This window comes from Cervus canadensis, chromosome 26 (assembly GCF_019320065.1).
Source record: "Cervus canadensis isolate Bull #8, Minnesota chromosome 26, ASM1932006v1, whole genome shotgun sequence".
NCBI lineage: Eukaryota > Metazoa > Chordata > Mammalia > Artiodactyla > Cervidae > Cervus > Cervus canadensis.
Window position 1 is genome coordinate 14,771,905 of NC_057411.1, and position 12,818 is coordinate 14,784,722.

Below are 12,818 nucleotides of genomic sequence, written 5' to 3' on the forward strand. Positions count from 1 at the left end.
TAGAACAGTACAAAATAGGATGAAGAGATACTTCAATTAGTAATATTACAAGTAGTTTCAGGATAGGATGTATTATCTTTGATGCATGAGAAAAAATTACTCAAAAATAAGCATATTCTTGTAGTTCTGTGGCTTATGAGTCTTCGTGTTACTTAGTTGAGTATCTCTAGCTTGGCTCTCTCAGGAAATTGCAGTCAGGCTGTTGGACTGCAGTCTCATCTTTAGGCTCAACTGGAGGAGAATCCACCACTAAACTTACTCACCTGGGACTCTCTACTGGTTACATCATGACATCATGACGTCATACCGGTTACATCGTGACCTTACATCATACATGATGACGTGGCAGTTGTATTCCTCCAGAGCAAACAACACAAAAGGCCTAAGATGAAAACCACAGGATTTTTATAATCTGATCTTTAAAGTGACATCCTATCACTTCTGCCATTCTGTTTATTTGAAGTGAGTCAGTAGACTCAGTTCACCTACAAGGCGATGGATTACATGTGAGCGTAGATACCTGCAGGCAAGAATCACTGGGGTTCATCTTGAGGCTGCCCACCACAGATATGAGAGCCTCAGATGTAGATTTGGTAGAAGTACTGAAAGAAAGATCTATGTTGAAGAAAGTATTGATAGACTTTGAAAAGATAGCCCTAAATTTTAACCATAACTCTGTGTCAACTCAAGATACAACCTTGAAAGAGTTAACTTATCTTAAGAGTTCCCATTGTAAAGTGAAATGTTAGGTTCAATTCTAACTTTTCATTATTATTTCATATTATTTCCTCTTATCCTTTGCATATGATTGAATTCCTTGGAATCTGATTGGTATAAAGGTCTCCTGTGCTACTAATACATTAAATAGATTGAAAGCTATGAAGAGACTGCTGGATTTGACAATTAGGGAATTTTTTGACAGAATTCTCAGTGAGTGAAGAAGACAGACGTGACTGGAAGTAATTAGAGGGTGAAGTGGCTGTGAGGTATTGGAATCATTATTTTTTGGTTGCTAAGGTGAGAAATTTGACAGTGAAATGAAAAAGATATGTATGTTTTTGAATGTATGTCTTTTTTTGTAAGCATTAGAGACTTTCATATATTTCTGAGAAAGATGGTGACCAGAGAGCCTCAGCTTTATTCACCTTTGTGTCTTAGACACTTGTGTAATGCCTGAAGCAAAGCAAACGCAGGACAAGGAGATGGTAGATGAATGAAAGCAGCTTTTCCTTCTCCCTTTATTACAGGCAGGGCAACCCACTCCAGTGTTCTTGCCTGGAGAATCCTAGGGATGGCGGACCTGGTGGGCTGCCGTCTGTGGAGTCACACAGAGTTGGACACAACTGAAGCGACTTAGCAATAGCAGCAGCATGTGACTAAGAGCAGGCACTAGATTGAGTTTGCTTGGACTGAATTAGTTTGGTGACACTTTTTGTGGCTCAGCTTTTCCATATGTAAAATGGGTATAATTCTGGACTGAACAAGAAATAAATGAAGAAAAACAAAGACAAGCCGAAAACATTTATATTGTTTATAATAGGGCATAAAACCTTGATATATGGTTAATTTTATTATTAAATACTTTTATTTAGGAAAAATATTTACAGTCATTTTCTCTTTTACCTAACCAGCTCTTACTTTTCTTTTATCTGAAACTTTAATCATTGGCTTAATTCTATTACACATTAGTGAAGCAGAAATTTATTCACCTTCTATTACATGCCAAGCTTTGTGCTAGTTGATGCAAATGTAGAAATGAATTAAATATAACCATGTACTTTTAGGCCTGTTCTCTAGGAAAAGACACATATACGTGAACAAATGAGAATAGTAAAGTATTCTTGACTTTGTGATACAGTTGTGAATAGAAATTTTTATGAATTTGTCAGAAAAAACTTCACAGGGAAAGAGATTTGTAAATATTATAGAAGTGAGATTTACTTTGCAATGGACAAGATTAATGAATGTATTATTAATATTGATGATTATGGAGCTGATCCTGAATCTTTAATTTTACAGTACAGCAAGCAGACAGAATAATCTGCAAGGCTCAAGTTCTAGTGTACAATAAAAAATGTTAGGATTCTGATGTACAATAAGAATGTTGTGCAAATCCCTTGGAAATATTAAGAATGTAATCTTGGCATTTAGGTACAACTGTCTTATATGAATAACTTTTAACTAAGGGAAAGAAAATAATTTGAAGATCCTATGTTATCTTTTGTGAATGACAGTGAAAACAATTAATTTGAGTCTTTTCTATGGCAGGCTTTGTTTTTCCATAGGATGTTCTAAAAGTTAAGGACACGTAACCAAAAAAAGAAAAAAGAAATATCAGTGAATGTTATGGTAAATAGTAATTTTGGGACACAGAGATGGCTTATTTACATTATTTGTTGAACACAAAGTCTTTATTGAATATTATTAGTTGCTAAATTCACAGGAAACGAAGTTATATCATTGACCTTCAGTTCAGTTCAGTTCAGTCGCTCAGTCGTGTCCAACTCTTCGCGACCCCATGAATCACAGCATGCTAGGCTTCCATGTCCTTCACAAACTCCCGGAGTTTGCTCAAACTCATGTCCATTGAGTCAGTGATGCCATCCAGCCATCTCATCCTCTGTCATCCCCTTCTCCTCCTGTCACCCCCAATCTCTCCCAGCATCAGGGTCTTTTCCAATGAGTCAACTCTTCACATGAGGTAGCCAAAGTACTGGAGTTTCAGCTTCAGCATCAGTCCTTCCAATGAACACTCAGGACTGATTTCCTTTAGGATGGACTGGTTGGATCTCCTTGCAGTCTAAGGGACTCTCAAGAGTCTTCTCCAGCACCACAGTTCAAAAGCATCAATTCTTTGGCGCTTAGCTTTCTTCACAGTCCAACTCTCACATCCATACATGACCACTGGAAAAACTATAGCCTGGACTAGACGGGCCTTTGTTGGCAAAGTAATGTCTCTGTTTTTTAATATGCTACCTAGGTTGGTCATAACTTTTCTTCCACGGAGTAAGCGTCTTTTAATTTCATGGCTGCAATCACCATCTGCAGTGATTTTGGAGCTCCAAAAAGTAAAGTCTGACACTGCTTCCACTGTTTCCCCATCTATTTGCCATTAAGTGATGGAACCAGATGCCATGATCTTAGTTTTCTGAATGTTGAGCTTTAAGTCAAAATTTTCACTCTCCTCTTTCACTTTCATCAAGAGACTTTTTAGTTCCTCTTCACTTTCTGCCATAAGGGTGGTGTCATCTGCATTTCTGAGGTTATTGATATTTCTCCTGGCAATCTTGATTCCAGCTTGTGCTTCTTCCAGCCCAGGATTTCTCATGATGTACTCTGCATATAAGCTAAATAAACAGTGTGACAATATACAGCCTTAACATACTCCTTTCCCTATTTGGAACCAGTCTGTTGTTCCATGTCCAGTTCTAACTGTTGCTTCCTGACCGCATATAGGTTTCTCAAGAGGCAGTCAGGTGATCATTGACCTTAGATGCTGATAATTTTTTTTTTTCAAGGAGAACCTGTAACAAGAAGGAAGAGTGAGAACATTTCAAATAGCAAAATTAAGCAAAAAAATGAGAAATGTCCTCATTGTGTTATTTTTACAGTTTTTTCACCCTAAATCATAATGAGTATATTAACTTCATCAATACTGTAATAGATTTATTAACAGGAAAGTCCTGCCTATCTCAAAGCTATAGTGATAAGGAATTACCTGCTGTTTAGTATCTAAAGCATAAATTTATTTCACTCGAGTGCTATTATACTTCATCTATTTATTCAAATGTAATGTATCTCCTCCAAAGATAAATCTATTTTTCCCTGCAGGATTTTGTTGCTGATTAAATTAATATAAATTGCTGTCCAACTTTCATTATGTCACTGTTTTCCAATTGTACAAAGTTACATTTTATTTGAAATGATTATTTTCTCACTAAAGAACATGTGTGCTTAATAACAATCCAACTACTTTAGGCTAATCTAACAAACTATATTAGAATGCGATGGAAAAATGTAAAATAAATATCTTCTCAATGTGCTCTGATTGAACATTTTGAAGAGAATTTTCACAAGCTGGGGCATTTTCTTGTGCTTCTTTGTTTACTATTGATTTGTTCTATAGCAGTATCTATTGCATGTCACATGTCAATGGGTCCCTTGATTCTCTGTGTAAAAGATCATGATATTTGAATCATGAAATTGTAAGCATTTTTTATTGGAACCTGAAGGAGGTAAAATAAATTGGGATACTGTTAACAGCACTGCTATGTTACTTTAGCTTAGAGAAAAAGAACACGGTTCGTTATGATTGAATTCAGGGCTCATTTCTAAAAGTGACATAGATTTATAGTTTCTTTTCTGTCAGTCCTGCTTGGTCCCCATGGTACTAGATCTTTTTTGAAGTACGTAAGAAAGAGTTAGTGCTAATGGCAAGATTTTTTTCTATAAAGTTATATTTTAAAGTTAGATTTGGGAAATGTTAGCAAAGCCACTCTGATTTTTTGAAACTGTGATGAATTATGACTACCAAATATAGGTTTTGATTAATATTCATAAAACAGATCTTACATTTTCTTTGTTTTGTCAAAATACCTGCCAAGATCTTATGTTAACTGCTGCAACCATGGAGATTCCTCAGAAGCCTTGATAATATTTCAGGGATTTAAACTTCAATTCAAGAATGTTAAATCAGGGATAAGTGACGTTCCTAAATTCTATTACCTCAGTAGATTTACAGACTATGTGTATTTAGTATTGAAATCTATAGACATCATCCTATTCACATTGAAGCAAATATGTAGACTGTGTAATGATGAAAAAAATAATGACAGCCTTAATTTCAAAACACACAAGATGTTACACAAGAATTTTAGTTAAGAATTTAGACTTTACTCAAAAGATTAAATGGCTTATCAGAAAAATCTGGCAGCATCACAGTCAGTCTCGACCCAGGGGCATTTTTTGAGCTGTGTTCAGTTTGGGTCATAAGGTTCCTAATATTTATCATTATATTTATATGTCAGATTTTCTGTTGTGCAATAGCTACTCTTCTATCTTCTGGTGAATTCCTTTCTGTATTAAGTATTTGAAAACCTTCATTAACATAATCAAGTATTCAACAAATATCCTTGCATATCAATATTATTTAAGAGTGATTATTGCTTCTAGGGAATTTCAGCCCCACCTCCTACTTCCCATTTTATTTATTTATTAAGCAAAAACTTGAACTCAGCTCATGCGGAAAAAAAAAATGATGACATATATAGAAATAAATGAAAAGATAATGCACTAAATCTTTGTAGCTTGAAAAAAAAAGTGTACTGTAATATGTCTGATACCTAATTTTAAAAATCTTTGAGCGGCGGCGGCGGCGGCGGTGGCTCCGGGGGCGGCAGCGGCACCCCGGGCCCCGCCGGGTCCCCGGCGCCCGGCCACCCGGCCGTCAGCAGCATGCAGGGTAAACGCAAAGCACTGAAGTTGAATTTTGCAAATCCACCTTTCAAATCTACAGCAAGGTTTACTCTGAATCCCAATCCTGCAGGAGTTCAAAACCCACACATAGAGAGACTGAGAACCCACAGCATTGAGTCGTCAGGAAAACTGAAGATCTCCCCTGAGCAGCACTGGGATTTCACTGCAGAGGACTTGAAAGACCTCGGAGAGATTGGACGAGGAGCTTACGGTTCTGTCAACAAAATGGTCCACAAACCAAGTGGGCAAATAATGGCAGTTAAAAGAATCCGGTCGACAGTGGATGAAAAAGAGCAGAAGCAGCTCCTCATGGATTTGGATGTAGTGATGCCGAGCAGTGACTGCCCGTACATTGTTCAGTTCTATGGCGCGCTCTTCCGAGAGGGTGACTGTTGGATCTGTATGGAACTCATGTCTACCTCGTTTGATAAGTTTTACAAATATGTATATAGTGTATTAGATGATGTTATTCCAGAAGAAATTTTAGGCAAAATCACTTTAGCAACTGTGAAAGCACTAAACCACTTAAAAGAAAACTTGAAAATCATTCACAGAGATATCAAACCTTCCAATATTCTTCTGGACAGAAGTGGAAATATTAAACTCTGTGACTTTGGCATCAGTGGACAGCTTGTGGACTCGATCGCCAAGACGAGAGATGCTGGCTGCAGGCCCTACATGGCACCTGAAAGAATAGACCCAAGTGCATCACGACAAGGCTACGATGTCCGATCTGATGTCTGGAGTCTGGGGATCACATTGTACGAATTGGCCACTGGCCGATTTCCTTATCCAAAGTGGAATAGCGTATTTGATCAACTAACGCAAGTCGTGAAAGGGGATCCACCACAACTGAGTAACTCTGAGGAAAGGGAGTTCTCCCCAAGTTTCATCAACTTTGTCAACTTGTGCCTTACGAAGGATGAATCCAAAAGGCCAAAGTATAAAGAACTCCTGAAACACCCCTTTATTTTGATGTATGAGGAGCGCGCTGTCGAGGTCGCATGCTATGTGTGTAAAATCCTGGATCAGATGCCAGCCACTCCGAGCTCCCCCATGTATGTCGATTGATGTCGCCGCTCCGTCAGACTCTAGACAAAGGGCTGAGAGGAAGCAAGACTTCCAGAACCTTCACCCCCACCACAGTGTTTCTGTTGCTCGCCAGACACCGCGCACACCGTGACTGGTGTTCTTTCATCCCGTCTGTATACTCCCGCCACCCCGAACGCGCGGCCCTGCGCGCCCGCGCAGCGTCAGCGCGGGCCAGAGGCCTCGCCCGCTCTCCCGTGAACCCGGATGTCAGTACGATCAGCTTGCTGACTGTGATGAGACCACATTGTAAACTCATTTCTAGACTCGAAGCCTGGAGACGCAGCTGCTGGAAGGGTGTTTCGTCAGGCTTCCGAATGCTGGATGGACGCGGTGGCGGCCGCGCTGTGCCTGAATGCAGGCTCTGGGCTGGAGCGCGCAGCGGGCGCAGCCAGCGAGACACCTTGCCTTCCGGAGCTGGGAGACGGAGGAGGGGTAGACTTTCTTCACCAAGTGCAATAGGTTGACTGATTGGACCTTTTGTTGTTTGACAGTCACTGTCCACGCTTGGGGATCCATGTGCTCAGCCAAATTCCCTGTTTGAAATATCACGTTAAATTAGAGCACGTTTATCTTTACCAAAAACCGTGCTGCGTTCAGAGAGGAGAACGTGAAAATGCCGAGACAGGACAGAATGTGTTCTTTTCTCCCCCGCCCCCACCCCCAGTCCCCTGCCCTCCATCGGGGAGACAGGAGTCTGCCACGCGTCAGAGAAGGTGCTGATTCTCCGAGTTCGGTGTGCTGCCAATTGGATGTTCCACCTGCCACAAACCACCCGGGCTGAGAAGGGAAGAATACGGAGGGCAAAGTTTACAGATGTTTTTAATCCTAGAATCCTGTCTGGAACAACTCGTAGCAGCTATGTATTTCCCCTGGTCCCAAGCCTGATGCTCTAGCCTCTGTAACTCACTGACGGGGAGAAGTAGCTGGTAGCAGTGTGCCTTGACTGATCAGATAAAGATGTCTTTTAGGCAGCGAAAGACCAGGTCTCAGCTGTGCGACATGACTGGTCCGGGTCTGCAGCTTCTGCGTCTCTTTCCCCACATCTGTGGTCTGTTGCCCCTACGTGACTTTTGCTTGATCCAGTATCTCGCCTTTTTCCCTATAATGGAAACCTTCATGATTACCAGGGATGTTCTTTACCAAGGATTTGTACAGCCTCCAGTGTATCACATGATCTCAAGTTTAAAAGGCTGAGAAGGTGGGGCCCAGCTGATGTGGCGGGTGATGGAAGAGCATCTCTTTTAGAGATAACACTTGACCAGAGGAGGATTTCTTTTACATGAGTTCCTCACCTACAAGACACTAGCAGGTCACCACATTTCTTAGGATTGGAATTCTACAAAAAACAACCCTAAAACCAAAAAACCCCCAAAGAACACCAGAATAGTTCTAGGAGGCTGTTGAAATCTGCATCTTCTGCTGTCCTTCCTCCCTTCCCCGTGAGCTGGGTCTCCATGGTCTCCCTCCAGCCCCCGCCCGGACGCCCTGCGTAGGTGTGACGGTCAGGTCTGTCCAGCAGCGCCGTGAGCAGCTCACGCCCACTGGAGCGTAAACCGGCCGAGGTCTGAGACGCGGCAGATGCTGTGACGGAACCAAACAGCGGTGGGTGTCGCTGTGTCTCCTCCCAGGTGACGGTCACAGACACTTTTCAACAACAAAGGGAGAATGGTGCTGTTTACAGTTACATCCTGTCAATTTCTGAATTCACCAGTGGTTTCTCGCTTTGGTCCACTTGCCTGATCTTCCTGTTTTCTCCCCCGTGGCATCGGAAACCCCAGATTCCCCAGCCTTGGAGGGGAAGCCCCGCAGCGCCTGCCCCTGATCACGCCAAGCCATCGCCCCCCATCCCCACGGCTCCCAGGGACCTAGGAGGACTCCACGTGGGGTCACTTTGCCATATGCAGATGGAGAGGAACACAGTGCTGACCGTCAGGAGCTGATCTGACTGTTCTCTCATGTGGACGACCACATAAAAAAGGCAATTTTAGTGTATTAATCATAGATTATTATAAACTATAAACTCAAGGGCAAGGAGTTTATTACAGTGTATCTTTATGAAAACAAAAGGGTGTACAGTGTTCACACACTGTGACAATAGTGTAAGAACTGTACATTGTGAGCTCTGGTTATTTCTCTCCTGTACCACAGAAGCATATTGTATAAAAACTGTCGGAAAGCTGATGTGAAGGGCTACTGCCTTATTTGTCTGTAAAAAGTGCAGCTCAGTCACATGACTGCTTCCTGGAGCTTGGGAATAGTTTATCCTGTATTCTTGTTTGAATTCTCCCTCTATTTAAGATGTATCCATGGAATCGAAGTGTCGATGTAATAGTTCTCTTCTCTTGTCTGCAGGTCAGTTGTAATAAATCTAGGATGTGATGATGAAAAAAAAAATCTTTTATAGCTTTTCAATAATTTTTTGTTCAATTTATCTAGTTTCAACTACAGTGTGGGTCTCCATGTACATGCGTGCTCGACTCTTGAGATCCCACGGACTGTAACCTGCCAGGCTCTTCTAGCCATGGTGTTTCCCAGGCATGAATACTGGAGTGGGTTGCCATTTCCTTCTCCAGAGGATCTTCTCCTACATTGGCAGGCAGATTTTTTTTTTTTTAATCAAGAGCCACTTGGGAATCCCATAAAAATAGTATAAAATCAAAAAAGTCAACTGCATTAGAGACATTAATGAAATTCCTCATTATTATGTTAGAGTATTCATGGTCAGAATTTTTCTATTAGTATGGTCAAGCATTGGCTTGGTGGCCATTCATGTTTTGTTACTAATAAGCTGCAGTAACATTTACTTTATTTAAAGAGGTAATGATCCACATCAATAATTATCAAAAAGAGTTGAACCAAAAAAGCCTGAAACTTTTTTTCTTTGTAAAATCATTAATGTTACAAGAACCATTTAATTCTCTGAACAAAACTACTTGGTACAAAAATATGTGGAATCAAGAATTTGAACTATACCCTTTAGCTCCTTAGCTTCCCTGATAGCTCAGTTGATAAAGAAGACTCCAGTAATGACCTGAGTTGGATTCCTGGGTTGGGAAGATTCCCCTGGAGAAGGGATAGGCGACCCACTCCAGTCTTCTTGGCTTCCCTGGTAGCTCAGCTGGTGAAGAATCTCCCCACCAGGCAGGAGAACTGGGGTCAATTCCTGGGTTGGGAAGATGCCCTGGAAAGAGAAAGGCTACCCACTCTAGTATTCTGGCTGGGAGAATTCCATGGACTGTATAGTACATGGGATCTCAAAGAGTCTTGGACAAGACTGAGCAAATTTCACTCTCACTTTAGCTTATTGTAAACAGAAATCTATTCCTACTGTATTTATATTTTCTTGGTAAATGTATTTCAGTACTAAGAAGTGTGTATAGGGGAAGGATGCAGAGAGCTTAGGGAAGTTTATAACATTATCTCTTTCTCACTTGGCTTAGGAGATTTAAAAGTTTGTGCATACATACTACTGTATATAAAATAAACAACAAGGACCTACTGTATTGCACAGGAACCTATATTCAGTATCTAGTAATAACCTATCATGGGAAAGAATTTCAAAAAGAATAGATAGATGTGGCGGGTGGGGGGGGATTGGTGGGTGTGTTTGTGTGTGTGTGTGTGTGTATAAAATTGATTCACTTTGCTGTTCACCTTAAAGTAATACAGCATTTTAAATCCACTATACTTCAATTAATAATTATTTTGAAATATATTTTGTGTTTGAGTTACTACTTTCTCTCTTACTCTTATAATTTCTCTTTATCTTTATTAATTTAAAAACTATATTTTGGCACAAAGTGTATAAAAGCTCATTGACTTTTAATGTTTAATTCATTACGTTTCTCTTCTTTAAAAAGGCTTGAAGAAGATGATTGCAAGAGTTTTCCTTTGTTCTGACACACCAAAATTACCCAAATATGGAGTTTGTACTTTTTAAATATATAAAATAATTTCTAGTTAATTTCTCCATAGAGTATCTTAAGTGTCATATGTTTCATTTTTATTTCCATATAAATTTTCTTTGAGAATAGAGCATAGAATAATAATTACTTCACTTGGAATATGATCTCCCCAAACCAATAAATTGTTGATCCTTATCAGAGTAATTTGTATAGGTATCTCAGATTAACACTATGCTAAAAGGATTAATGCTGTATTTCTTTCCAGGTAATTTTGTGTCTTCTGGCTAATTTTTAAGATACACACACTCACACTGAGACATGTATTTGTATCCCAGGATGATTCTGGTAATGGGGTTAGTGAGCCTTTGCTTTGTCGGCTAGACCACTGTAAGTCAGCAAAGTAAAAGATGAAGAAAAAAAGAAGGAAACTTGTGGGGTCATGTCTGAGAGGAGCTAATGGATGCTTTTGGTTTAATGATATCTGAAATGTATTTTTCAATGCTCCTTAGAATTCAAAGAAACTTTTCCATTAACTGTTTTAGTCCCAGGGAATACTGAGGTTCTCCACAATGCCATCCTGTCTCTGCTATGTATTTTCATTTCTGAATCTTTAATATTTAAGAAATCCAGTGTGGGGCTATTTGACTCTTTTCTGTTTGAGATGAAGTGAATCATTTCTGTATCTTTGTCTTGGATTTGGATGGTGAAATTGTTTTACATTGGATGTTTACTGGCAATATTCAGCAAATTTTCCCTTAAGTACTAACTTGTAATAATACATCCATTTCCATCTAAGATTTTTAAAGGTGCCTGTGAATGTACATATGTGTATGTTTTATGTTCATATGAAATAATAATATAATTATTTCAGGTAATATTTCAATGGTGTAGAAAATGTATGGATACACTGTAAAAATGCTCTTTTCTTTCTATACCATGGGTCCAATAGGAAATATTCATTGTCTTTTCACTGTTCGATTGATTGGTTAATATTTGTTGCTATACTTCAGCTGAACTGGTGAAGTTTTTCCTTTTTTTTTTTTTTTATCTTAGTTATGGGCAGATTAACTCTATACAAGATTGTCAAAGAAATGCCTTTTTGACATCTTGATTCACAAATAATTTTTTTCTTTTTTGACACCAGGCTCCCAAACAGATTGAAATGTTTCTGTTAGAAGAAAATTAATAAAACACAAATACCTCCGTATAAACCAACTATCCATGCTTTGTTGTTATTGGTGTTCAGTCGCTGAACCTTGTCCAGCTCTTTGTGGCCCCATGGGCTGCAGCACCCCAGGCTTTCCCGTCCTTCACTATTGCACTGAGTTTGATCAAACTCATATCCATTGAGTCAGTGATGTCATCCAACCATTTCATTCTGTCACCTGTTTCTCCTCTTACCCTCAATCTTTCCCAGCATCAGGGTCCTTTCCAGAGTAGTCTCTCCGCATCAGATGGCCAAAGTATTGGAGATTCAGCATCAGTCCTTCCAATGAATATTCAAGGTTGATTTCCTTTCATTTCAGTTCAGTTGCAAAGTTATGGGCAACTCTTTGTGACCCCTGGACTGCAGCATCCAGGCTTCCCTGTCCATTACAACTCCCGGAGCTTGCTCAAACTCATATCCATCCAGTCAGTGATGTCATCCAGCCACCTCATCTTCTGTCTTCCCCTTCTCCTGTTTTCAATCTTTCCCAGCATCAGGGTTTTTATTTTTTTTCCTAAGGAGTCAGTTCTGGGCATCAGCTGGCCAAAGTATTGGAGTTTCAGCTTCAGCAACGGTCCTTCCAATGAATATTTAGGACTGATTTCCTTTAGGGTGGACTGGTTTGATCTCCTTGCTGTCCAAGGGACTCTCAAGAGTCTTCTGTAGCACCACAGTTCAAAACTATGAATTCTTCAGTACTGAACCTTCTTTATGATCTAACCCTCACATCAGTACATGAGTACTGGAAAAATTAAAAAAACAACAAAACAACCATAGCTTTGACTGTATGGACTTTTGTTGGCAAAGTGTTATCTCTGCTTTTTAATACACTGCCCTGGTTTGTCATAGCTTTCCTTCTACAGAGCAAGCGTCTTAATTTCATGGCTGCAGTCACCATCCACAGTGATTTTGGAGCCGAAGAAAATAAACTCTGTCATTGCTTTCACTCTTTCTCCTTTTATTTACCATGAGGTGATTGGACTGGATGCTATGATCTTAGTTTTTTGAATGTTGAATTTTAAGCTAGCTTTTCCACTCTTCTCTTTCACCCTCATTAACAGGTTCTTTAGTTCCTCTTCACTTTCTGATATGAGAGTGATATCATCTGCATCTGAGGTTGTTAATATGTCTCCCTACAA

At 39.8% G+C, this 12,818-nt stretch overlaps 2 protein-coding genes across 15 annotated transcripts in view; both read left to right on the forward strand.

Annotated features, from left to right (window-relative positions):
- Nucleotides 1–12,818, forward strand: part of ADGRL3 (adhesion G protein-coupled receptor L3) — a 709,244-nt gene that overhangs the window by 108,301 nt on the left and 588,125 nt on the right. The gene's annotated exons all lie outside the window — the stretch shown is intronic.
- Nucleotides 296–8,961, forward strand: LOC122428005 (dual specificity mitogen-activated protein kinase kinase 4-like). Its single transcript, XM_043447617.1, has 2 exons — nucleotides 296–351; nucleotides 5,364–8,961. The coding sequence occupies exons 1-2, from the start codon at nucleotides 296–298 to the stop codon at nucleotides 6,544–6,546; spliced, it is 1,239 nt and encodes a 412-aa protein (XP_043303552.1). The 3' UTR covers nucleotides 6,547–8,961.

Bases quoted from the DNA above. Each gene is read 5' to 3' on its own strand.
- LOC122428005 (XM_043447617.1), top strand. From the start codon at position 296: ATGACGTCATACCGGTTACATCGTGACCTTACATCATACATGATGACG. The intron at 352-5,363 runs GTATTCCTCCAG...AAAATCTTTGAG, and splicing joins TACATGATGACGTGGCAGTT to CGGCGGCGGCGGCGGCGGTG.